Below are 25,953 nucleotides of genomic sequence, written 5' to 3' on the forward strand. Positions count from 1 at the left end.
CAGTCGGCTGATTCCTCCTCTGCCATCTGACCTTTTGGTCACTGACCATGGGGGTTAGCACTCAGCACCTCTCGGGTTTCCCTGCCTGCCACAATCTCCCTTGTTTTAACTTCCACTTGGCATGTCAGTATCCTTGAAAACAAACTTCTTACCCCTTTGGAAGCCACTGCCAGGCCCTCTCATGACTTCAGCGATGACTGGGAGAGCCTCTGCAGAGAGCCATCTCAGCCTTTGGGGATTCAGCAAGAGTGTTTAGTTACAGAGAAATGGATTACCAACAGGCGGCACTAAGGAAAAGTGACTGTTTCACTTTAAAAAAAAAAAAAAAAAAAAACAGGAAATCATGGTTCAGAGGGCACAGGAATGCAATCCACATTTCTGAGAATGCTACAGACTCTCCCAAGTGTGGTAACAGGCTTTTTGAGTCACAAACTAAACTGGCTGGTTCCTGACCTTAACACACCTAGTCGAGACCCAAACAAGTGATAACAGAGGCCTGGTTACACTTAACACGTGAGACTTAGAAACAAATCTTGCTACGCAGGAGCAAACGTCAGTTACTCTTACCCCCTAAAGCAGGCTAACCAGGAGCATTATGTATAAGCTGTACGTGTGGCTAAAATATCAGAGACAAAAGCTCAGTCAAAGCAGTCAACCCCAGAGAAGCTGCAGGGTTATGACAAATCTGATGTCTGATGTGTCCTGTTTATAACAGGCCTGCAGAAAAATCCATTGTGCGTCGGAATGTAAAACTTAACATTTGTCATAAAAACCCAGTACTTAACTTCTCGACCCTGTGTTTTCCATTATGCCTTAGAGCAGGGTCAGATGAGGTTCAGGAGTAAAATGGGTGGTACAGCAAGATTAAAAATTATACCAATGGTCCCCGATTGTGTAAACCCACACTGTGAAACCAACTGATACTGTTCTCCAATGGTTTACAGAATAGGAGACAAGGAAGAAAAGCAAAGTGTGAGGATCTATTATCCATTCGTGAAATATGCCCTTCTTCCAATAGACTCTCGACCTATAAGGGGAAAGTTCTACTTTTTAAAAAGAGAGAGAGAGGGAAGGATTCAGTAGTTACTTCTACACTACAAAGATGTTGGTAACTCGTGTTTTCTAAAATGGCCACTAGTCAGCTCTTCAATGCGCTACATGCACCCAGTCCACTGCACCATCTCATTTTCTACCCATTATCAATATAAAAATTAGAGTATCTTGGCAACAGATTTTTCACAGTGAGATTCTCTTTATTCTAGGTCTCTTCGAGTAAAAATAAAATGGCAAAGGAACCTCATTACCCAGAAGATTTTCAATATGGCCTATTCCAACGGTAACACTCCATTCATTCTTCTATTCAAATTACAGTGAATAAGCATCTATTACACGTGGTGTACAGCTCTAGCTGCTGGGGATCACGGGCGAGGGCTTTCAGGCTTCTGGGGGAGACAGACGTGTCCAGAAATAATGCCTGCAGTGTGGTAAGGGCTATAACAAGAAGCGTGCAAGACACTGACAAGCACTTAACTTTGCCAGGGCACGCCGGGTCTAAGTCTTTCTAGCAGATGGGACGCTCGGTTCAAGTCTTAAAGGATGAGCTCAGATGAGTGTGTGCTTAGGGAAACACAAAACAGTGCCACTCAGTGGGAATCCCAAGCATAAGGCACAAGCAAGTCTGGTATGTTTGGGAGACTGAGCATTTGTGCGTGCCCATATAGAGCAAGTCGTTTGGGTAGGCACACAGAACTGCTGAAGGTCTAGAGCAGGGAGGGTGGCAAATCAGACAGTGAAGGGTGGACTTTATATGCAGACAGGAATGAAGCACTAAAAGAAAGAGAGGATAAGGAACGGAGGAGAAAGAATCTAGACCAACATTTTCTGAGGGCTCACCACATGCAAAGCACCTTGAACTTATGAAGTGGGTATGACTTTGTTCCCATTTTACAGATGGGGAAATTGAGATTCAGAGAAGAAAAGTGTCTTTCTGGAGGCCCCACAGCTAATAAGTAATCAGTGGAGCCAAAATGTAAATCCAGGTGGTCTGATGCTACAGCCCATGCTTTTCATCACTTCAGTATATTGCTCCTAGTCTAAGAATATTAAGCAAGTTAAAGATACAGATTCCATATTGTTTTCACTGACCTATAAGGCACATGACTCACTCCTCCAAAAGAGAAAAAAGAAGGCATCCAAAAGTCAGTTTGCATCCAATGTGTACCAAATAAAGGAGAATAAAGGAAACTGCTACCCACCACAGCAGTGGTTCTCAAATGAGGGTGATTTTGCCCATCAGGGGACATTGGGCAACATCTAGGCAGATTTTTGGTTGTTAGAACTAGGCAAGAGGTGCTACTGGCATCTCATGGGCAGAGGCTACAAATACTGCTAATTATCCTGCCATGGAGCAGACAGCATCCCACAACAAAGAACTGTCTGGCCGGACTAAGATACAACCTGACACAAACCACTGAAGAAAAGATGAGTTTCCCATCTTGTTTTGTAATAAAAATAACCAACCATTGTCCATACAGCTAATGGACAGTCGAGTCTGGACTTCTGACCCTGCAACTTAGATTTAACTCTATCACCATCTGCTACGGTCTGAACGTTTGTGCCCTCCTGAAATTCATATGTCGGAAACTTAACTCCCAAGGTAATGTGTTTTAGGAGGTGGGGCCTTTGAGATTAGCACCCTTATTTTTAAAAAAAGGCCAAAAGAGCTCCCTAGGCCCTTTTACCACATGAGGATACAACAAGTTTTCAACCTGGAAGAGGGCCCTCACCTGAGCCTGTGGTATTTTCTTATAGCAGCCTGAACAGGCTAAGATACCACCCATGCTCAAAAGAAACAAAAGCTCTGCATTAGTTTAAGTTTAGTTCAAAGTCCGTTTAAGCTTAACATTACAGAATTCAAGGACAATTACACTAGTGGGGCTGCAAAAAGTATGATTCACCATCAACCAAGAAAAGTGTAAGTCCCTATAAAAGGATAGCTAGCCATTACCTGCTAGAGGTAACAAACAGTTCTTTCCCCATTATATTGCTTTTAAATCACTTTTAAACCATAAATGATAAATGACATTTTTAATAATTTTTTTCAAGAAAAACTTCTTGTAAAATTGAGGGGGCACTTAAGTCTGAGGATGTAATGTATAACATGGTATTTATAGGTGATAAGGCTGTATTGTATAATTGAAATTTGCTAAGAGAATAGAACTGAACTGTTCTCAACAACAAAAGAACAGTAAATATGTGAGGTGATGAAATGTTAATAACTCAATGGTGGGATGGTGGGAATCCTTTCACTATATATATATATTATATCATCACGTTGCACACTTTAAATATATTACAGTTTCATTTTCAATTATACCTCAATAAAGCTGAAAAAAATACTTTCAATCGTTTTTTAAAAACAAAAAAAATATGAAGGGGCATTTATACAGTAGCTGATCTTAAACAGTCACAACATGGATATCATATCTGAATTTTAGAAACCTAGATGCAGTGTGGAAGAGTGTGTAACTATCCCAGTTACATCTAATTTACTAATTTACTAACCACAGCCTAATTTACTAACTACAGCCAATCTTACATTAACAGAAATGTTGGTGTATGATTACTTGCTTCAACCTATGTTTATAAGGTCCCTGACTGTGTACCTTATGTAGTTGATATTAAAAGGTATAGATATACACTTAATGAGATTTGTGAAAAACTATTGTTTTTCACTTTTTCCAAATTTTCTCAGATGTTTTCTTTACCAGTCCAAATGGAGTGAAAATTACAATCCATGGTAAGGGAGACGCATATAATTTAAGTCCCCAACTTCTGTTTTTCTAGTTTATTAGGAAGTTTCTGATCAAAACATCAAAATTGACTCATAATATTCCCTCAGGAACCTCAGGATGATTAGGAAGTAACTTCATTTAAAAGTTAACGGATGAATCTAACTTTGTGAATTGTATGCTATATCTCAATAAAGCAGTTTTTTTAAAAAGTTAATGGAATTTCCATCTTGCTGTCATATTGGTTTCATTAATTTAGTCAAATACACTGAGGCAAAAATAAGCACCTCAGTGTTTATTACATTACTACTCAGAGGACTAAAATCTTGCTGAAATGAAAATACTAATCTAGTTCACATTTGCAGCAGCAATTATGAGGACTAAATCATCAAACCTTGTGATTTTTTTCCCTAAAAATCTTTTGCTAATCAAATGACAACTTATAAAAGTAGTCTGAGCCACATTCAAGTTTTGCTTTCTAAGAGAACTAAAAGAAGGAACTCTACCTCCCCCAGGACATAACAAAAGTTTCCCTGAACAAACACTGCTCAAAAAACCAAGAGACCAACCACAGCAGAAATTCTTACTAAAATAAACAACAGAGATAGCAGCAGAGAACAAACAGCTAAAAGCTATTGTGTGGCTCGACACACAACCAATAACATTCAGTTTATATAAACTTGGGTTTTTAAATCTTGCAGAGGGCTCAAACTACGAACTGCACGCAAAAGACTTTCTGCTTGACAAGGTGAGGTTAGCTCTAAAACAAGTTAAGAAGGCAAATTGCTACATCACATTAGTATGAATACAGACACTGGGTTTTATTTTTCTAATTATTTTTAAAACAGAAAATTATTTTCCATTTAAGTGCTACTCATCTTAACACATAAGATGTGTAACTATTGTCTTCAGGCTGAAATGCTTTCCATAGGACACACGTTGATTTTTTTTTTTTAAGTTGATGAAAAACTTTGATCTGAGTTGCAGAAAAATCACTTCATAACTAACTTTTCAATGAGCAATTTGGTGCTTAAAGAAATCCAGAGAGTGTTTTTCAAAATAGCACACAGAAAAAAATGTTTTACCAAGCTTCTCTCATATGTTTTCTACTTAAATTTACTACAATTAATCTTCTTTAACCTACAATGCATTATTATAACAGTAATGCCAGCAAATTCTTAAGTAATCATTTAGGAATCAGTAAAATTCCTTCCATTAAGGGATGAAATATGTGAATAATTTTACCACAGAATTAGATACCTTCATTTGAGAAAGAATGTGAAAAGGGGTCATCTCAAAATAAATATTAGATAATATTTTTGAAAAAAGATTTTTCTATTTTAATTTCAGGGGAAAATGTCACATGCTTAACTTCGACTTTAATTAGTGATAATCAAAATTATCAAGAGTACTATCCTGGGGGGAAAACATTGTAATAGTAGTTATTGGCTATTAAGTTTGGAGGAATTGCTTACTATTTCACTTACAAACTAAAGTAGGAGTTAAAGAAAAAAATAATAATAATAAAGCAGGAGTTAAAGAAAGTGCCAAGTATGTACAGAACAATAATATACATATATTCATTCAATGTTTGAATACCATCTACGTGCAAGATGCTGTTCATACGTTATACCATTTGTAAATATATATATATGTGTTTAATTTAGTACGTACCACAAGCAGATAGGTGCTTAACACATGCATTTTATGGTAGCATGGTAGTTACAGATAATGTGGTTAACTTCAGCAGACATCTGTGTTATACATATGGCCATCAAAATAATTGTGGCATGCTTTTGTTACACTGAAAGAGGGCAAGCCTGTTGCAAAATGATTACTTCCAACAAAAGCATGCTTAAATTATTGTTCAGTTAAATGGCACATATCCAAAATAACAGCATTATAAAGTTGCTATTGCATTTGAATCCCTCACCAATTTTTGACCTATTTGTAAAACAAGATAAGCACCATCAGGATATAAAAAGTAATTATGGATCAGGATTTTTAATTCATGTTTCTTTGACAAAATTATTCCATTTGATTCCGAGTCTTGGCTGCTCTCGTGACAGAATAATGTACATGTTCCACAACTGACAGGAGTAGGGCTTTCATGATTAAATAGGAAGCTCACACACCAGATGACTTTAGACTTCAGAAAGATTTCTATGTTTTTTTAGTAACAGATCATCAGTTATCTTTCTCTAATTGTTTCGAAGCCAAAGAGAATCTATGTATTATCAAAAATGTATGATTTTTTTTTTTACTTTTGTCTATTTTGTGCTCACAGTACTCCAAAGAATGTTACGTCATCTTGTAAAGTAAGTTCTTTTCCTGATTTCATAGGGGTGGGGGGGATTGGGAGTTGGAACATAAAAGGCTAAAAATATACAATGAACACTCTCCCCCCCCAGAGTCTTTTATTGTCCTTGAAAGGAAACACTAAATGAGAATCTGATTGACTTTTGCTTATTAAAATTACAGAAGAAACAATATTCAAAACAATTTCCTAAAGGGTTAACTGTATCTTGTGGCTTTAATTGATCATTTTTGCCCTCTTTCTCTGACAAAAAAAAAAAAAAAATGACAGCTGTGAAATTAAAATTCTGTACACCAAGAACGGTAATAACAAAGCTGAAGCTTTTGGCCAAGAACATTTACTCTAGTGTGCATAAAGCTATGTAAAATCTGATTCACACAAGGAAATGCCCAGAGCCTACGCCATTAGGATTAACTTCTGAGATGACAAGACTAGGACAAGACAATTGGCAGCCTGAACTTGATTTCTCAGACAGCCTCCTTGGCGGGGGGAGGGGGACGGTTTCCCTTCATCAGACTCAGCTGCTGAGGTATCTAAAATGCCTAAATGATTTAAAACTGAAGGAGAAAGGGAAACAAAACACTCGGGATTCCGATCATCTCTAGGTAGCTACGTTGTTGCGAGAGAAAAACTAGCGCGCAGGCGCGTCAGTCAGGTTGTCAACCGTAAACATAAGAGCTCGCCAAAATTAAGGAAGTGAATGTCTGCAAGCTCCCACAGCCTTTTTGTTTGGGTTCTCTAGGTTAATACCAGTAATTGCATTATAATGACCTACGAAGAGACGCAAAGTTATTACCTCGTTTGGAGAGATGTTTACTTAAATGTTGGGATAAACCAGGTGGCTTTTGGAAAAGGAAATTATTTTCCGGCCAAACGTAGCATTACCCAACCACAAACACAGGCGACACAATCACAACCACCCAATAAATGTGTTTCAACGAGTGAATTATTTTACTTCCCCAATAATCCTATCAAGAAAAAAGGTCTTCAACAAAGCCGAGGGAGATCGTGCCTTCAACACTGTATGCTGCCCGTACAATCAATTCTGCGCCTCTTTGGGAGCTGCGGGGGCCTTAAACGCTTTTGGAGGAAAACGACGTAGGGAAGTTTGGGTCTCAGCTTCAGGACGGTGGATTGCAGCTGAGAGCTTGGTGCATGGACCCTCCTACAAGGCGTCAAACTTACTTTCCTTTATGAAGGACTCAGAGTTAACTCACCCTGACTCGTCCACCCTCCACCTGAGCGCGGGGGGCAGCTGCCGTTCGTTCCCACCGTGCAGAGACGCCACCGCCGTCCGCCCCGCCCGGGTGACAGCCCTGGGACAATGCCGCGGAACCCCCGAGCCTGCCCGGCTACGCACCCCCGACCCCGAACATGCCCCCGGCCCGCGCCTACCTTGATGCCCTGCTGCTGGGTGGTGAGGGTTAACTTGGATTCATTCAGAAGCAAAACTTCGCAGTAAAATTCTTCCGGAACAGCGCAGAAACAGCCCATGTCGGCTGTGGCCGGCCTCAGCCAGAGGAGAAAGCTGCGACCCAGGCGCTGAGCCGCCCCCTCCCCTCAAGCGCGAGGCATTAAGTTATTGTCCGCACCGCGGCGAGGTCGAGAGGACCAGTTCCCGGCGGGGTCCAGCGCGGCGTGGACCAGCAGCGCGGCGCGGACCAGCCGCCCGGCGCGGACGTAAGGTAAGGAGGGCGGGGAAGCCCGGGAGAGAGTCAGCGCCCGCGAGCGGCCAGGGAAGCGCCGGAGGAACTGGGCGCAGAGGGCGGCGGCGCGTCCCCGCGCATCCTGCGGCTCCGGCTCCTCCGAAGGCGGGGGTACCGCGGCCCCAACCGCAGCCCTGGGGACGACAAAAATCTCCTGTCAAAGGATACAAGAGGCAAGAAAAGGGAGGGACGAGAGCTCTAGGCCGTCCCCGTACTTGGAAGCCCCTAGAAGCTCTGCAGCCGCCTCCACCCACGCCCGCCTGGAGCGCTGCAGCCACGCACCGGCCTCCTCTCCGCCTCCGGGGTCCCCAGCGGACGCGCACTTCCAGCTCCGACCCCACCCCGCAACCCCCGGTCCGGTCCGCCGACTGGGGAGCACTCGGCTGTTCCTTTGTATCAGGGGTACCCACGACGTCCCGGCCCCACTGCAGGGGCAGTGGCGAGGGTCGTCACTCAGTCGTCTACCTCCACCTCCACCTTCCCAACCCGCGGGCACCGAGAAGCCCGAAAAGGGTCGGAAAGGGCTTCGGGCTCCTTACCGCGACCGGCGAGTGGAGGTCAGCTCGTCGCGGGGCGCAGCTCCCGTCTGAGGATCCCCGAGTTCATCACGGGGCTACGTGTGGCCAAGTTGAAGCTTTCCCTCCGAGAACCCCCTGCCCGGGCGGCGGAGTGCTGCTTCCCCGGGAGATTCAGAGAAGCGGGCAGTCGGGGGACTTGCGGGCGGAGGAGCGGCCGCCCCGGCTGGGAACGCGGCCGGCGGGCTGGTGGGGTTTGCCCTGGGCGCGCCAGGCCGCAGCGGCTCCCGGGAAAGTTCTCTTAGCGGCGCAAGGGATGGCGCCCCGGGCGGGAGTAGCCCAGGTGCAGCTGGGCCGGGCCCGGGCGTCTACAAAAGGCCCTGGAGCGAAGTGGGGACCCAGTGGCCGGGAAGGGGGCGCCCCTTCTGGGCGGGGTCTCGGCCGGGGATGGAGGGTGGAGCGGAGGTGGTCAAATGGCGAGGTGCGGAGAGGTCCGCACAGGAACCTGCGCGACGCAGGAGCGGGTCCGCCTAGCCGTCGCAGGCCCTGGCCCGGCTCGCTGTATGGGTTTCCCGGGGAGACCTGGAGGCTTGCTCTAGGAAGGCAGGCGCAGCGAGGGTCGGACCCCGGCTTTCCGCGCTCCCAGTCCCACGCCCTCCGCGGGACCGGCTGTGTCCAGGATTGGCGGGCACAATAGCTCTGAGGCTGCAGTGACCCCTGGTGGGAACTCGTGTCCGTGCACAAGCAACCGAGGCTGAGCAGCGGGTGAGGCAAGGCCCCCGCTGGCCTTCGGAGCAGGTGCAGTTTGTGCACTTCAGCTGGGAACCAGAAGCAAGTTAATGCAAGTGAAATAGGAGACACAAGGGGAGGACGCGGGCCGGGGAGGACGCGGGCCGGGGAGGACGCGGGACAGGGTGGACGGTAGGCCTCCCAGAAATCTTCTCTACTTTACATTGAGTATTAGAAAGAGCGAGAGTTTGGGTATCAGACGGTTTTGAGCTCTCTCCTTTACCACTTTTAAACTACGGAGCCCAAGTGCGAAAAATTTGCTTAAAGCCTAGGACGCTACTACTTAAAAAAAAAAAAAAAAAAACACCTGGCATCCACAGCACAGTAGAATTATAGAATGGAAATGCACAATGCAACTTTAGAAGGAATTTCCTCCCATAGTGGTTTGCCACAAAGGACCTTCTGTAGAAAGCCTCCTTCCCTGTTATCTCAGCCCCATCTAAACATAAATTAGCACAACCTCCAAAGCGTGATAAACCCACTATGTTTGGTATGAACTTTACCTAAAGCTAAGAATCAAACCCTGCTTTATCTTTCAAACTTACCGTGAAATTGAAGCAGGTTTCGAAATTCTAACCAAATTCTGTGTCCAACTTTGGGTTGCACTGGCAAAGTTTTGCCTCCCGTGAGCTGACATCTTATTATTCTAGATTTTAGTGTCTTTACTTGGGGAAGCTTTTCTTTTCTGTAATATAATTCCTCACACAAATTACCAAATGTGACTGAAAGATTGCATAACAGATTTTCATTCTTTACCACAATATCCAATAGAGCCACCTAAGCTTACAAAAACAAAAGATAAGGCCCAAGTGTAATCATTTGCTTGCCAGTTTTGAGTTTTGCTGCCCCCTGTTTTATGTTCTTTGATTTTGTGATTTTGTTTCGCTTTACCTCCAATGGTAATGGAAAGGCTGGGGGTTTGGGGTGGGGCAGGGATTCTGTTCTAGGCTCCTCACAAGGGAAAGTACAAAGCCATGGAGTCCTGTACATATGACAGCCTTTTCTGGATGACACATTTTCTTTTCCATGTCTTTATTGGGATGGAGAAAACAAAATCCACTTAACACAAAATTAGAGTTTCCTGGAGAAAATAGGAATTCCACAGGTGTTTTGTTGTTGTTGTTAAACAGCCTATTGAGCTATGGAAACCAAGCAGGACACTGTGGGGCCTTCCTGGGAACAGACCCCACCCTCATGTCCCCTTGCCTCTTGTTTATATTATAGAAAAGCTTTAGTCTCCTAGGCCTTCCCCAAGTTCCAAAGGGAAAATTTAATCAGAGAAGTGAGAAAATGCAGAAACAGAGGAAAACAGTGAAGCAAGACAAAATAATAATAGTTTAGCCATAAAACAAAGGACCTTTAGTTCCTCCTCAAGGACTTATAGATAATGTTCTGAGCCGTATCCTTGAGTTGTTTTGAAGATGCTAAAATCCCACCAGGTGGAAGGAGTTAACTGCATGTAGACCCCAGACCAGTTCAAACCAGAAGGTTGGTGATGTTAACTTCTGAAACACCACCCTGTTACCTCACCACCAACCATTCAGAAGGATATCCACCCTCTCCCTCACCTTGTCTTTAAAAACCCTTCCAGGAAAGCCATCGGGGAGTTCAGGTCTTTGTGACCATGAGCTGCCCGTTCTCCTTGCTTGGCCCTATGTTGGGTGCCTTGCAATAAACACTGAACTTTCATTCACCACAACCCGGTCGGGAGATTGGCTTTACTTTGGGTGGGCTAGCAGACCCAATTTTGGTTCAGGAACACTATAACTGGCACACAGTAAACTGTGTATATTTGAAGGATACAGTTTGTAAGTTTTGACTTATGCATACATGAAACCATCACCACAGTCAAGCTAGTAAACCTGTCCATCCCCCCCCTAGAGTTTGCTCCGGTACCTTTGTAATCTCTCCCTGTCACTCCTCACCACACCTCACCTCCCCAGCAACCACAGACCTTCTTTCCGTCACTATCAGTTATCGCCATTTTCTGGAGTTTTATATAAATGGCATAATAGTGCCAACTCTTTTCTTTTGGTCTGGTTTATTTCATTTAGCATAATTATTGTGATATTTATCCATGTTGCTGTGTATATCAATCGTTTGTTCATTTGTATTATTCAGTAATATTCCTTTGAACATGTGTATGCCACCATTTGTTTATGCATTCATTTGTGTGGTTTCTAGTTTTTGACTATTACAAATAATATAAATATTACAGATCCTGCTATGAGGACTATACTAGTGAGCTCCGGCCACCAAAACAAAAAGCCATAACTGGGTGGCTTAAATAACAGGCACTTATTTTCTCACAGTTCTGAATGCTGGAAGTCTAATCAGGATGGTTCCTTTCTGTTGAAACCTCTTCTCCTGACTTACAGGTGGCTGCCTTCCCACTGCATGCTCCCATGATCTCCTCTTTGCTGGGAGCTGTTGGGGAGAGCATGAGCTCTGTGTGTCTTCTCTCATAAGAACACCAAACCTATTCTGTCAGGGCCCCACCCTTATGATCCTTTTAACCTTAATTACTGCCTTATAGGCCCTATCTCCAAATACAGTCACCTTAGGGGTTAGAGCTTCATCATATAAATTTGGAGGGGACACAGTTCAGTCCATAGCAAGGATCCATGTCTTTGTGTGGACATGTGCTTTTATTTCTTTTGAAATAAAAAAGAATAGAATCATTGGACTAGAAGATAGACAAATGGCAAATAAGCACATGAAAAGATGCTCAACATTATTTGTCATCAGGGAAGTGCAAATTCAAATCACCGTAAGATACCACTACAGTCCTAATAGAATGGCTACTACACCACCATACCAAGTGTTGGTGCAGGTGAGGAGCAATTTGTGTTCTCATACGCTGCTGGTATGAATGTAAGATGGAACAACCACTTTGGATAACACTTTGAGAGTTTCTCAAAAAGTTGAACATATAACCATCCACAGGATTTTGGAGGAAAACTTTCTCTGCCTATACAGAGAAACAAATTAACAAGATACTACTCAAACATTTTGTCCCCAGGAAAACCATATAGTTTTTCAACATGTGCATAACATAATACAGTCTATTTAAAGCCTCGTGTCAAAACCTTTGATCTCTCTTCAGAGATTTTTAAGAAAGTATTTTCTTTGGTCAAGATGACATTTTGTCGTAATAAGCCCATGTAGATGAATCAAATGACAAACAAATTCAGAGTAGATACAATTTTATGGAAATATGTAGACCATCTGTGAAGGACTGCAGGAATCTCATCCTGGAAGAAGCAGTTTCACTTTACATAAAACAGGCCCCTACCCTTTGCTGAAACATGCACTTCAAAATGCCAGACACAGCATTCTGTTTAAAGCACCATATTCTCTTTAAGATGTGTTTAAACAATCTGTCTTATGTCATCTTTTTATAATTTTATATTTTCCAAATTTCAGAAAGTTAACTAATTTGAAAAAAGAAAAAACACTTTTAAAACATTGACATAAATAAGTTAATTACTTAAATACCTGAAGGCTATGCAGTAGAATCACAAGGAAGACTTGTTAAAACACAGATTCTGGCCCCATCCCCAGATCTTTGAATTCAGTGGGTCTGGAATGGGGCCTGAGAATTTACATTTCTAACAAGTTCCCAGGTGAATGCTGCTGCTGCTTGGGAACTACACTTAGAACCACTGCTTTAGAGCTTATCTCTCAAAAAATATAATAAAAGTTGTTCCTAATTACCTACAAATAGTATTTTAAAAGGGGAAAGTTCATTCTTTACCAGCAGCCTCCCTCTTACTCTACCTCATCCATCAAAATAATGCCTGTCAAAGAAAAGAGTATTGAAGACCTTGCCCAGTAGGTTACATCACAAAGAGTAGTTTTTAAGGAAGGGAGATATCCCTATTTGAGTTTCATCATATTATGGCCTAGTCTATTCGGATACCCTCCTCATTTTTCTTTCTCATATAGTATGTACCCAGGCGCATCCAGTTTTTAAGCCCATCCTGCCTTCTGACTCACTTCATATAAATGTCATTAACCAGCTATCCTCTCTTCTAAGTAGTGAAGCTTTAGATCCCATTTGTTGAAACGCCTCAAAGGTGTTACTCACATTTCAAGGGAAATCATCTCCCAAGATAGTTATCTAAGCTGTTTCTTCATCCTTGTGATCTCCATATAAATGTTCTTTGGGGTTTAGGGGAAATTCTAATTTTGTACAGTTTGGGTTTTTTTTGTTTGTTTGTTTGTTTGTGTTGGGTCTTCATTGCTCTGCGCAGGCTTTCTCTAGTTGCAACGAGCTGGGGCCACTCTTCGTTGCAGGGCAGGGGCTTCTCATTGTGGTGGCTTCTCTTGTTTCGGAGCACAGGGTCTAGGTACACGGGCTTCAGTAGTTGTGGCACACGGGCTCAGTAGTTATGGCTCTAGGGCGCAGGCTCAGTACTTGTGGTGCACAGGCTTAGTTGCTCTGCGGCATGTGGGATCTTCCCGGACCAGGGCTTTAACCCATGTCCCCTGCATTGGTGGGTGGATTCTTAACCACTGAACCACCAGGGAAGTCCCTTTTGCACAGTTTTTAATCCTTTTTGGTGAATGCATCAGTATGGTTTGTATTTGGTATAAAAGGTTTGGAAACTTGACTTTGAAATACCCTAGTCTCCCCTTATCTGTTCAAATATATACTAGCAAAAAATGGAAGCAGGAGAGCTAGTCAATAAGTCTAGTTCGTTTGGGGATATTTTTTGAATTTTTTAAACAGCAGATTAACATCTTTGCCTGTTGGATTGAGATTCCAAAGTTTGGCAAGTGTGGGTTAAATGGGTATTTTGATACATTGTTGGTGGAATTATAGATTGATTCAGGCTTTCTGAAGTGCAATATGTCATAAATACAATAATTTAAATATGCATACACTCTGACACAGAAATTCAATTTCTAGGAATTTATCCTTATCAAATAATAGACACAGATGTATGTAAAAAGATATTTACTACAGCATGTTTATAATATTAAAACTTTTTAAACAATCCAAGGGCCCCAAAATAGAGAGTTATTAAACTAATTTTCATGTATGTGTATAATAGAATACCCAGCAGTTGTTAGAAAAGATGAGAGTAATGTATATGCACTGACATGGAAGTTCTCTTAGGTAAGCAGTGAAGTAAAAAGAGAGCAGCTTATATAATAGTGCAAACAGAAACATCCATGTTTTTTTGTTTTTAAAAGAATGTTTGGATTTTTTACAATGAGCATGAATTAGTTTAAAATAAAAATCAATCTTTATGTGAAATAATTGTCAAATTACCAGTTAGTGAAACTGGCCTTCATTTAAGAATGAATGCCTTTTCTAAGTCCTAACCTGGACGCTAATGTGTTGACTATTTTGCCTGGTTCATATATTCTGGTTTGTGCCCTGAATAAAGCATATCAATTTAACTTTATTAACATCAATTTAGTGATACAGGTATTAATCCACCTAAACAAATTTGAGGAAAAGGATAAGGAATTTAGCTTTTAGTTACATGCAATTATTTTGATTTTGTCAGACAAGCCATGTGACCTTAGAGAAGTCCCATCATTTATAAAATAAGGGACCTGGGACTTATGGTGCCTCTTGATATTCATGCCCAGCATGCTGCTTTCCCACCCCTCTCTTCTAGAAACGACACATTGCTCTTTCTGTAAGGGTGCTACCCCAAAGGAACAACCCAGTGTAACGTCTGGCAAAGAAACATCTGGAGTAGATGACCTCTGTACTCATGTCTAACCTTCTGATTCTGATATTAGGAAATTGTCAAGAAAAACTGAATACAGTCATTTTCTACAGGGAGGGAGATTGGTGGACAGGACTAGAATGGAGACAACGTTTGCCATATTCCTTTTTACACATTTGGAGTTTTGTACCCTCATTCTGTGCATGTGTTACTTAGTCACCTCAGAAGTAAGTATTTTAAGTCACTTTTAAAAAGACAAAGTATAGTTTATGATCTCATCTTTTTAAATGGATCGGATAGATTAAGGATTGGATTTATGTATGTGAAAATAACAGTGATTATCTCTTTGTGGTAGAACTGTGAGCGAATTTTATTTTCTATGATTTTATTTATTTTTGTGAATTTTCTTCCATGAATATCACCCCTGTGGCCAGGTAAATCTTTTTAATTTTAAGCATTAATCTTACAAAATAAAAATGTGAAGTAAAGAGCAAAAGGAGGCCAAATGAGCACATCAAAACAAGGGGAGAAGTTATCACACAGTCTCTATTAGCAATCACGTCACCTAACACAGGCATGCTCTCAGGGCATGGCCTGGGAATCACTGACTTTCAGCCCCTCAGTCCTCATCCCCTTTCACCATATGAGCCGTTTTCTTAGCTTAAAACCTTCATCTTCCTAAAATCCTCCTCTTTCAAAATCTCCACCCACTGCCCCATTTTCAGCTCAGTAAGTCCACTCTCTGCTCAGGTATCCACTTTGTCCTCCCTCCTCCAGGAAACTCCTTTGACTCCTGGGTCTGGGTTGGGTCCCAATCTAATCTGCATTATTACCACCCTCTTACTAGACTGTCGTTCCTCAACTCTGGGCCATGTTTGGCTTGTTCACTGTTATGTCCCAAGCACCGGTCACAGTACTTAACTGACAGTGAACTCTCAATAAATATGTGTTGAATGAATGAATGAGATCACTTGTACAGGCTCCAGCTGTGGCATGCTACCTGCACATTTCTTTTGAGCACCCTCAACTGGCCTTGATTCCCTTCCCAAAAAACTCTTACTTTGCCAGCTATCTATATTCTCAACCAAAAGCAGCTTTTACTGATGTAGTAATAAAGAGTTGGAGTAAGCATAAAACCTTTGTCATATATTGAAATGTGCACTTTACCCTTGAAGCTTCTCATTGCCTTGTGTATTACTGGATTTTGTGGCTGTCGCCTGGATCTCAGAAGTGTTGTGAGGTATCCCCTTATTTTCTGTAGAAAGTAACCTGAATGAGCAATTAGGGCAGTGGTGAAAACTTAAGGCTTTCTTTGTGCAAACTTACAGACCAGAGTTTACGGTCAAGGTATATTAAATAAATACCAAATACTATTAGAAGTAGCATTTGAGCTGATATCTAAGATGATACTGATAAAAGAGTTACAATAATCTGTTCCTTTAGAAAGCTTGGTTGAGTTCCCCAAGAGGAGGATTAATCTCTAATAAGTGTTTTTTGTTTTGTTTTGTTTTTGGCTGGGTTGGGTCTTTGTTGCTGAGCATGGGCTTTCTCTAGCTGCAGCGAGCGTTGGCTACTCTTCTTTGCGGTGCGTGGGCTTCTCATTGCGGTGGCTTCTCTTGTTGCAGAGCACGGGCTCTAGGCGCGTGAGCTTCAGTAGTTGCGATGTGCGGGCTCAGTAGTTGTGGCTCATGGGCTTAGTTGCTCCGCAGCATGTAGGATCTTCCCGGACCAGGGATCAAACCCGTGTCCCCTGCATTGGCAAGCAGATTCTTAACCACTGCGCCACCAGGTAAGTCCCTAATAAGTCATTTAATCTGGGTTTAGGGGATGCTTTATTGATATTATGATTGGAGTTGTTGTTGTTGGTAATATTATAAAACAGCAGCAAGCAATATAATTACATAGGACCTATGGCATGTGAAATCTGGAAAGAATTTTAATGATAACCTAATCCTAACTTTTAATTATTTTATGGATGAATGTATTGAGACACAAAGAGATGAAATGTTTAACTCTTGACAGAGTTGGATTTAACCACAGGACTCCTGCCCCTTAATTCTTTTTTTTTTAATTGAAGTATAGTTGATTTACAATATTATGTTAGTTTCAGGTGAACAGCAAAGTGATTCGATTATATGTTTTTTGACATTATTTTCCATTATAGGTTATTACAAGATATTGAATATAATTCCCTGTGCTATACAGTAAATCCTTGTTGTTTATCTATTTATGTATGGTAGTTTGTATTTGTTAATGCCATGCTCCTAATTTGTCCCTTCCTTCCTCCCTCTCCCCTTTGATAACCATAAGTTTGTTTTCTATGTCTGTGAGTCTGTTTCTGTTTTATATATAGATTCATTTGTATTAGTTTTTAGATTCCTCATATAAGCGATACCATATAGAACTTATCTTTGTCTGATTTACTTCACTAAGTATAATATTCTCTAGGTCCATCCATGTTGCTGCAAATGGCAATATTTCATTTTTTTATGGCTGAGTAGTAGTGCATTTTGTGTGTGTGTGTGTGTGTGTGTGTGTGTGTGTGTATTTCACATCTTCTTAAACCAATTGTCTAGTGATGGGCACTTGGGTTGTTTCTATGTCTTGACTACTGTAAATAGTGCTGCTATGAACATTGGGGTGCATGTATTTTTTGAATTGGTTCTCATCCTTTCTGAATATATACCCAGGAATGGGATTGCTGGATCAAATGGTAGCTCTATTTTTAGTTTTTTAAGGAACCTCCATACTGTTTTCCATTGTGGCTGCACCAATTTACATTCCCACCAACAGTGTAGAAAGGTTCCCTTTTCTGCACACCCACTCCAGCATTTATTATTTATAGATTTCTTGATGATAACCATTCTGACCAGTGTGAGGTGTTGCCTCATTGAAGTTTCGATTTGCATTTCTCTATTAATTAGTGATGCTGAGCATCTTTTCCTATACCTGTTGGCCATATGCATGTTGTCTTTGAAAAAAAAAGTCTATTTAGGTTTTCTGCCCATTTTTTGATTGGGTTGTTTGTTTTTTGATACTGAATTATATGAGCTCTTTTAATATTTTGGAAAATAACCCCATGTCGGTCACATCATTTGCATATATTTTCTCCCAGTCTGTAGGTTGTCTTTTCTCTTGTTGATGGTTTCTTTTGTTGTGCAAAAGCTTTAAGTTTAATTAGGTCCCGTTTGTTTATTTTTGCATTTACTTCTTTTGCCTTGGGAGACTGATCTAAAAACATATTGCTACGATTTATGTCCAGAAATGTTTTGCCAATGTTCTTTTCTAGGATTTTTATGGTTTCATGTATTATATTTAGGTCTTTAAACCATTTTGAGTTTATTTTTGTATATGGTGTGAGGGAGTATTCTAATTTCATTGATTTAAATGTAGCTGTACAGCTTTCCCAAAACCACTTGTTGAAGAGACCGTCTTTTCTCCATTGTATATTCCTGCCTCCTTTGTTATAGATTAATTGACTGTAGGTGTGTGGGTTTATTTCTGCGCTCTCCATTCTGTTCACTTGATCTATATGTCTGTTTTTGTGCCAATATCATGCTATTTGGAGGTGTGGAAGTTTTATGCCTCCAGCTTTGTTCTTTTTCTTCAGGATTGATTTGGCAATTCTGGGCCCTTTTTGGTTGCATATAAATTTGAGGATTGTTTGTTCTAGTTCTATGAAAAATGTCATGGTTATTTTGATTGCATTAAATCTGTAGATTGTTTTGGGTAGTATGGCCATTTTAACAATATTAATTCTTCCAATCCAAGAGCATGGTTATCTTTTCATTTCTTTGAATCATCTTCAGTTTCTTTTATCAGTGTTTTGTAGTTTTTGGCATGTAGGTCTTTCACACCTTTGGTTAAGTTTATTCCTACGAATTTTTTTTAACATGACTTTTATTTATTTATTTACTTTTGGCCTCACCATATATCTTGTGGGATCTTAGTTCCCCGACCAGGGATTGTACCCAGGCTGTCAGGAGTGAGAGCTTGGAGTCCTAACCACTGTATTGCCAGGGAATTCCCAACATGATTTTAAATGGTTTATGTTTTTAATTTCTCTTTATGATAGTTCATTATTAGTGTAAAGAAATGCAACAGCCCTCTATATATTAATCTTGTATCCTGATACCTTTCTGAATTTATTTATTAGTTCTAATAGTTTTCATGTGGAGACCTCAGGGTTATCTATATAGTGTATCGTGTCATCTGCAAATAGTGACAGTCTTACCTCTTCCCTTCCAATTTGTAAACCTTTTATTTCCTTTTCTTGTCTGATTGCTGTGGCTAGGACTTCCAATACTATGTTGAATAGAAATGGTGTGAGTGGACATCCTTGTTTTGTTCCTCAGTTTAGTGGGAAGGCTTTCAGCTGTTCACCCTTGAGTATTATGTTGGCTGTGGGTTTGTCATAAACGGCTTTTATTATGTTGATATATGTTCCCTCTATATCCACTTGGGGGAGAGTTTTTTTCAGGAAGGGATACTGAATTTTTTCAAATGCTTTTTCTTCATCTCTTTAGATGATCATGTGATTTTACCTTTACTTTTGTTAATGTGGTGTATCACATTGATTGATTTGCATATGTTGAACCATCCTTGCATCCCAGGAATGAATCCAACTTGATCATGATGTATGATGCTTTCCATGCATTGTTGGACTTGGTTTGCTAATATTTTGTTTAGGATTTTTGCATCTATAGTCATAAAGGTATTGGCCTGTAATTTTCTTTTTTTGTAATGTCTTTGTATGGTTTTTGTATCAGGGTGATGGTGGCTTCATCGAATGAATTTGGGAGTATTCCCTCCTCTTCAGTTTTTTGAAATAGTTTGAGAAGGATAGATATAAGTTCTTCCTTGTATGGTTGGCAGAATTCCCCAGTGAAGCCATCTAGTCCTGGACTTTTGCTTGCACAGAGTTGTTTTTGTTTTTGTTTTGTTTTTACAAATTCTATTTTACTAGTGATCAGTCTGTTCAAATTATCTGTTTTTTCTCGATTCAGTTTTGGCAAGCTGTATGTTTCTAGAAATTTGTCCATTTCTTCTAGGTTGTCCAATTTGTTGGCATATAACTGTTCTTAGTATTCTCTTATGATTTTTTTGTGTTTCTGTTGTTATGTCTCCTCTTTCATTTCTCATTTTGTTTATTTGGGTCCTCTCTCTTATCTTCTTAGTGAGCCTGGCTAGAAGTTTGTCAATTTTGTTTATCTTTTAAAAAAATAACTGTTGGTTTTATTGATCTTTTCTATTTTTTTTAATCTCTATTTCATTTATTTCTTCTTTGATCTTTATTATATCCTTCCTTCTTCTGACTTTGGGTTTTGTTTGTTCTTCTTTTTCTAATTATTTTAGGCGGTGGTTTAGGTTGTTTATTTGAGATTTTTCTTATTTCTTGAGGAAGGCCTGTATCACTATGAACTTCCCTCTTGTAACTGCTTTTCCTGTATCTCATCAATTTTGTGGGGTTTTTTTTCATTTTCATTTGTCTTGAGGTATTTTCTAATTTCTTTTTTGATTTCATCATTGACCCATTACTTTTTTTTAGTAGCATGTTGTTTAGTCTCCATGTGTTCATCTTTTCCCATTTTTCTTTCTGTGGTTGATTTCTAGTTTCATATATTTGTGGTCAGAAAAGATGCTTAAAATGATTTCTATCCTCTTAAATTTGTTGAGGCTTGTTTTGTGACCTAGTATGTGGTCTGTCCTAGAGAACGTTCTATGCATGCTTGAAAAGAATGTGTATTCTGGTTTTGAGGGATGTAGTGTCAGGTAGGTATCACAAGGTTGAAGCTGCCAGTGCAAGGCTCTCTCTGCCCTGATTTTTAGCAGGCCAGCACACATGCGCTCCTCTTCAGTAGAGCCTCAGCTTCTCCAGCCCTACTATCTGTCTCAGCAGATTTCCCAGCAGGCAAGGGGGCTGTCTCTGTGCATGACCCCCGGACTGGGACCTCCAGTTTATAGCTTATCCTGCTCAGTCCCCAGGGTAAGGGTCCACCCATGTGGACCTTCTGCTTTTTATAGATCCCTCCTAGAGACACAGGTCCTGACCTGATGCCTTTTTTTTCCATCTTACCCAGTTGCATTGAGATCTTTCTTGTAGCTTTTGTTGTATAGGAGTTCTTCTACCAGTTTCCAGTTAGTTTTCCATGACAGTGTTCCATATGTAGATTTTTTTAATATGTTTGTGGGGGGAGGTGAGTTCCATGTCCTCCTACTCCACCATCTTGATACCCCTCTCCTTAAGTCTTAATTTGTTAATTTTTTCATTTATAATTTCTCTTTACTTGCAATATAACATCACCCAAAACTCTAGGAAAGTATGAAGTTAAGCTTTGCTGTGTATACATATACTATATATATCAATAATGTATATGAATAGTGAATATGCTTAGTCCAGGTTGTAGGTAAGTCCAGGTTGTAGGTAAGATAAAGCAATATTTAAGAGGGGGTATATATCCAACCATAATCAAATTACTATATTTCATTGACTCTAAGATGCCACTGATTCCATTAGTAACTTATTTTTTTACCACCAAGAAAGAAAGAATTAATTGATGACACTATCAATTATGAGAGATATCCCAATTTCAGAAATACTAACATGTGGGAAAAAATGTCATCTTGAAAACTAACAAAGTATGATGATAATTAGGATTATGTTTATACTACTCTTTTCTGCTAAAATAATTGATTAATGTTACCAATGTCTCTGTATTTATATGATGCTCATTGGTAAATATAAGTGAAGGACACAGATATAAGTATTTTCATGTAACATGTATACAAGAAAAAATGCATGTATGTAATTTTTTTGTAAATCAAATGATAGGAGGATGCTTTTGAAAACCCAACTTAAACCAATCTTTAAAATAGAGTTTATTGCCTTGCTGACTACAAATTTCAAGCATCATCCAAGAACTCACTCTGATTCCCTGTGACCTTTTACCTATACCACCTCCATGTATTGGTCTTTTTAACTCAGCCTGTTTTCTCTTGAAGCAATCAGATGCTGGAGTAATTCCAATACTCACATCTGTTGTCCACACCACACCGAGAAAAGGGTGTAAACCATCCTAACTTTCTTAGTTGGAGGCCCAGGGTTCACTCTGATGGACCAGCTTGAGTCACACGCAGTTCAATGGAGTTATTAGGAGCATAGATTCCAGAGCCAAACTACCTGAGTTCAGAATCCAACCCAGCTCACTCTTTGCAAGCTCTGAGCCTCAGAGCAGCACAAAGAGGTGGTTATAATAGCACCTACCTCATGCGGTTGTTGTGAGGGTTAAATGGACTAATGCAGTCATTAGAACAGTGCCTGGCACTTAGTACATCCTATGAAAGTATTTTTGATGATGATGGTGATGACGATGATGATGACGGTGATGGTGATGGTTGTGGTGGTGGTGGTGATGATGATGGTGTTGTTCATCCCTGAAACAATCACTGTGGCTAGAGGGAAAATGTACTGAAAGGCTTAGCCTAGGTCAGAAGTCACCTCCCGAGTGATAGGCAGCATTTGCTTCTCTGGAATCACATGGATCCCCAAATAGGGGCACTGAAAAGGAATGATTAGGCATTTGAAGAATAGAAAGCAGCTAGGAGTAACCGACAAATGTCCACTATCCAAATCATGGTTTAAATACACAGGTTTGTTTGACAAATCATATTTGGAAATGAGGGCCATGTATTCAAGGTAAATAATCATCCTTTGCCTTATATCTTTGACAAATATCTATTTTCATGTACCAAGTTTCTATGTTGTATGAATTATACATTTAAAAAGTGGTACTCAGACTCCCCTTTTCCTCACATATTTCCATTCATTTTACTACTCAGTCATGACATTGACAACCCACTGTGTACCAGACTTAGCAATGAGCAAACTGCACATGGTTTCTGCCCTCATGGAGTTTGCAGTCTCACAGAATGATAGTTCTTAGCAAGCATTCATCTTCCTTTAGTTAGATCACTATTGTATAAGATACAAGTGAAAATAAGACTCTAGAAGATCATTATGTGAATTTTGGGGGTTGAGGAGATTATTTTTGACTCTAGTATTATAATTATAAATGTGGTTTTTTTTGTTTGTTTCTGAGGTATGCGGGCCTCTCACTGTTGTGGCCTCTCCCGTTGCGGAGCACAGGCTCCGGACGCGCAGGCTCAGCAGCCATGGCTCACGGGCCCAGCCGCTCCGCGGCATGTGGGATCTTCCCGGACCGGGGCATGAACCCGTGTCCCCTGCATCGGCAGGCGGACTCTCAACCACTGCGCCACCAGGGAAACCCTATAAATGTTTTTATCGATCTGTCTTCCCTATTAGACTATGAGCTGCTTGAAGGCAGAGGCTGCACCTTATTCCGCTTCTTACCTGTAACACCTAAAGTACTGCCTGGCACATCATATGTATCCCCAGCTTTTAATGAATCAATTTAGTCTCTACTCCAAAAAAGTAGTATGTGTGGCTGCAGTGGATTAGAGTTAGGTAGGAAGAAGTATTTCCTGAGTATTTATCCAAAAGATACTTCTGATTTTGCAGTTTATGATATCTTGAGGTTAAAGTTTACCTTCCCCTTACCTATATATCAAAGCAAAATATGGCATATAATCTGCCTCTGAAATTAAACCCCAGTTTTTAACTGGGCATTTTCCCCAAATTCCCTTGCTAGTAGATATATCCATGTGGCTCAGACCTGGCCGGTGAGGTATAAGTGTTAAGTATTCAATGGTACTTCCTGAGAGCCTTTTAAAAGTCTTCCTAAAAGTCTTTAACAAGAAGAAAGGAGACGTACAACATCTGTCATCCCTGCTGGTGGCTGGCATTTGAATGGGATGGCTGGAACTCAAAAAACCTGGTCAAGACAATGGCAGGGAAGAAGAAAGGAGCCTATACCCAGCACACATGGAAGCACCACAGTAGCCTGGGGCAGCCTGTCTTGGCTTTTTTATGAGAAAGGAAGAAAGAAATGTCCACCTGTTCAAACCCCTGTTGTTTGTTTTTGGGGAGTTGTTTTGCCGTTTTGTTACAGGTGGCCAAATGTAATCCTGTGTGAAACCCACAGCCGTGTTTCTAACTGTATAGAATAGCAAAGAACTAAATAACCTACACACCTTTTTTTTTAAGTACCACTTACTTATGTGCTCTATGCTACTCCTTGAAAATAAGTTTTGTCTATTATTGAAGGAAAATATTTAACTTCTCTGATTCTGTATATCCTTAAAATTTGTAAATTCCATTTCTTTGAAAATCTATTACTCAGACTTCTTAATTAATTCAGAAAAAATTAGGAGAAAAGAAGGAATCTCTTCCTCTGTAGAAGTCACCATGGCCACCTGCAGCAGCAGCCTGACTAGCCTTGCCCCTCCTTTGGCCACTCTGGGCTTGAGAAACGGGAACGGGGGCAGAAAGCAAAGGTGGGTGAGGAGATACTCCAGAGTTACTTCTTGTTACTCAGAAATCATTGTAACTAGCTTTTTAAAATCCACAGCCCTTTTCCCCAGGCCTGTTGTATAATTAACCTCACTTGAGGTTCTAAACCCTGTGACAAAGACAGGGCCAGTATTATACTCATTGTGAGACTGAGTAAACTGGGGCTCAGAGAGGTGATAGTACTCCCCCAGCCAGTGGTGTTGTGGGGAGAGGGGGTCTGTTCCACGCGGGCGTGCTGTAGTTGCCTACGCACTCATGGGTCCGACCCAATCGAATAATTCCTCCTTTTTAAAGTAAAGGTGAAATAAAACAAAGGTATGCTCCTCTTCAGTCTGATTTAACAAAGCCTCCCATGGGACCATCTTGAGGTTAGGCAATCGATATCCATCCTATTTTTCCTTTTCTGGATTTCAGCTTTCGCAAGTGGACTTTGGTGAAAGAATTGGGCGTGGGGGTGGATTAAGGTACCAACGGGAGAGCCTTATTGATATTTCAGTCTCTTCCCAGACTGTGCTTCTGAATGACCGAGGCCCCTGCTTGCTGGGCTGGCGAGCCCCCTGACTGATCAAACCTGCCAGCACACTTCAGCTGGCACGCCAGGAAACATATGGTGTCAGGTCAATATTTACCTTCATTTGACGCCTGCAGCACTTCATCTATTTATTTATTTATTCAGCAGGCAATTAAGCTTCATGGAGCAAAACCCCTTTGTTCTCTACTTAGGTTACTGGATATCAGAGCTGTGGCAAACAGCTTTCAGACAAGACCATCCAACCCTTAGTGCGCAATGTTTGCATACCATTGCTTCTCCTATGAGAGGAAAAAGGAATACACAAACATATGCACACATATATATTGGGACTATATTATTATGTACAGAAGAATACATTATTAGTAATATAGTAAATATAAATATGTTTATATTTATTTTTATATATTTATATATATATCTCTATATAGTATTTATTATATATTTAATATATATTTATATATAGAAATATTTTTGTATACAATATAAATATATTATCTGAGAAACCCTATATAATATTCTTTTTAATTTAGGCATACATCATGTCAATGTGTTACTGGTGTTTTTTGGTACCTTGAGAGGCTTTTGTAAATAGAAAAGATTATTGAGGAACTTCATTTCTTTGATAAGTTATGTATTAAAATTAAATATGGAAAGTCTAGGTCTTTTCTGAGCTTTTAGTTCACTTACAAATATTATTATTCTGTTCACACAACTAACAAATTTTAACAGTCACTTTTAAGGAAGGTTTGATTAATGTATTAAATTAATATACAAACTGAGTTCATAAAAAGAAACCCTCAAACATTTTAAACAGAGTTTTTACATTTTATTTCTATCTTAAGTATTTCAACTCTCTAAAGAACAAGCCAACCCTTTTTAAGAACCTAAATTACTCATACATGGCTATTAAGCATATTTTTTAAATGTTTTAAGATTTCTAATCCTGTTTTTAGACTTACTAACATATCCTTATATTTTCCAACTTAAAGTCACAGGTTTAAATTAATTATTCAATTATAAATTTATATAGGAAACAAGGTTACTTGTTGACTCTAACAGGCTCAGTTCCCTTAAATATAACAAATACTTAAAGTACGAAATATGCACAGGTCCCTTAAGAAAAAAATTATTGATGTCCTAAGTTTGTCTCTGTATTGAATTCTGAATCTTCCTGAGAGTAAAA

The 25,953-nt window shown here is 40.2% G+C and overlaps 1 protein-coding gene and 1 pseudogene across 7 annotated transcripts in view; one reads left to right on the forward strand and one right to left on the reverse strand.

Moving 5' to 3' along the window:
- Nucleotides 1-8,596, reverse strand: part of EPB41L4A (erythrocyte membrane protein band 4.1 like 4A) — a 365,694-nt gene extending 357,098 nt beyond the window's left edge. For all 7 annotated transcript variants that reach the window (XM_049707507.1, XM_004267456.3, XM_033423779.2 and 4 more), the window contains exons 1-2: nt 8,354-8,596; nt 7,504-7,948 (exon numbers count right to left, since the gene is read on the reverse strand). Coding sequence is in view for 1 of the 7 variants with exons in the window: in XM_004267456.3 (XP_004267504.1) it covers nt 7,504-7,602 (99 nt within the window). In the remaining 6 variants the exon portion in view is untranslated. The remainder of the gene's footprint in view (nt 1-7,503; nt 7,949-8,353) is intronic.
- The window catches only part of LOC125963964 (translation initiation factor IF-2-like), a 56,198-nt pseudogene continuing 37,845 nt past the window's right edge, over nt 7,601-25,953 (forward strand).

This window comes from Orcinus orca, chromosome 3 (genome assembly GCF_937001465.1).
Source record: "Orcinus orca chromosome 3, mOrcOrc1.1, whole genome shotgun sequence".
NCBI classification, from domain to species: Eukaryota; Metazoa; Chordata; class Mammalia; order Artiodactyla; family Delphinidae; genus Orcinus; species Orcinus orca.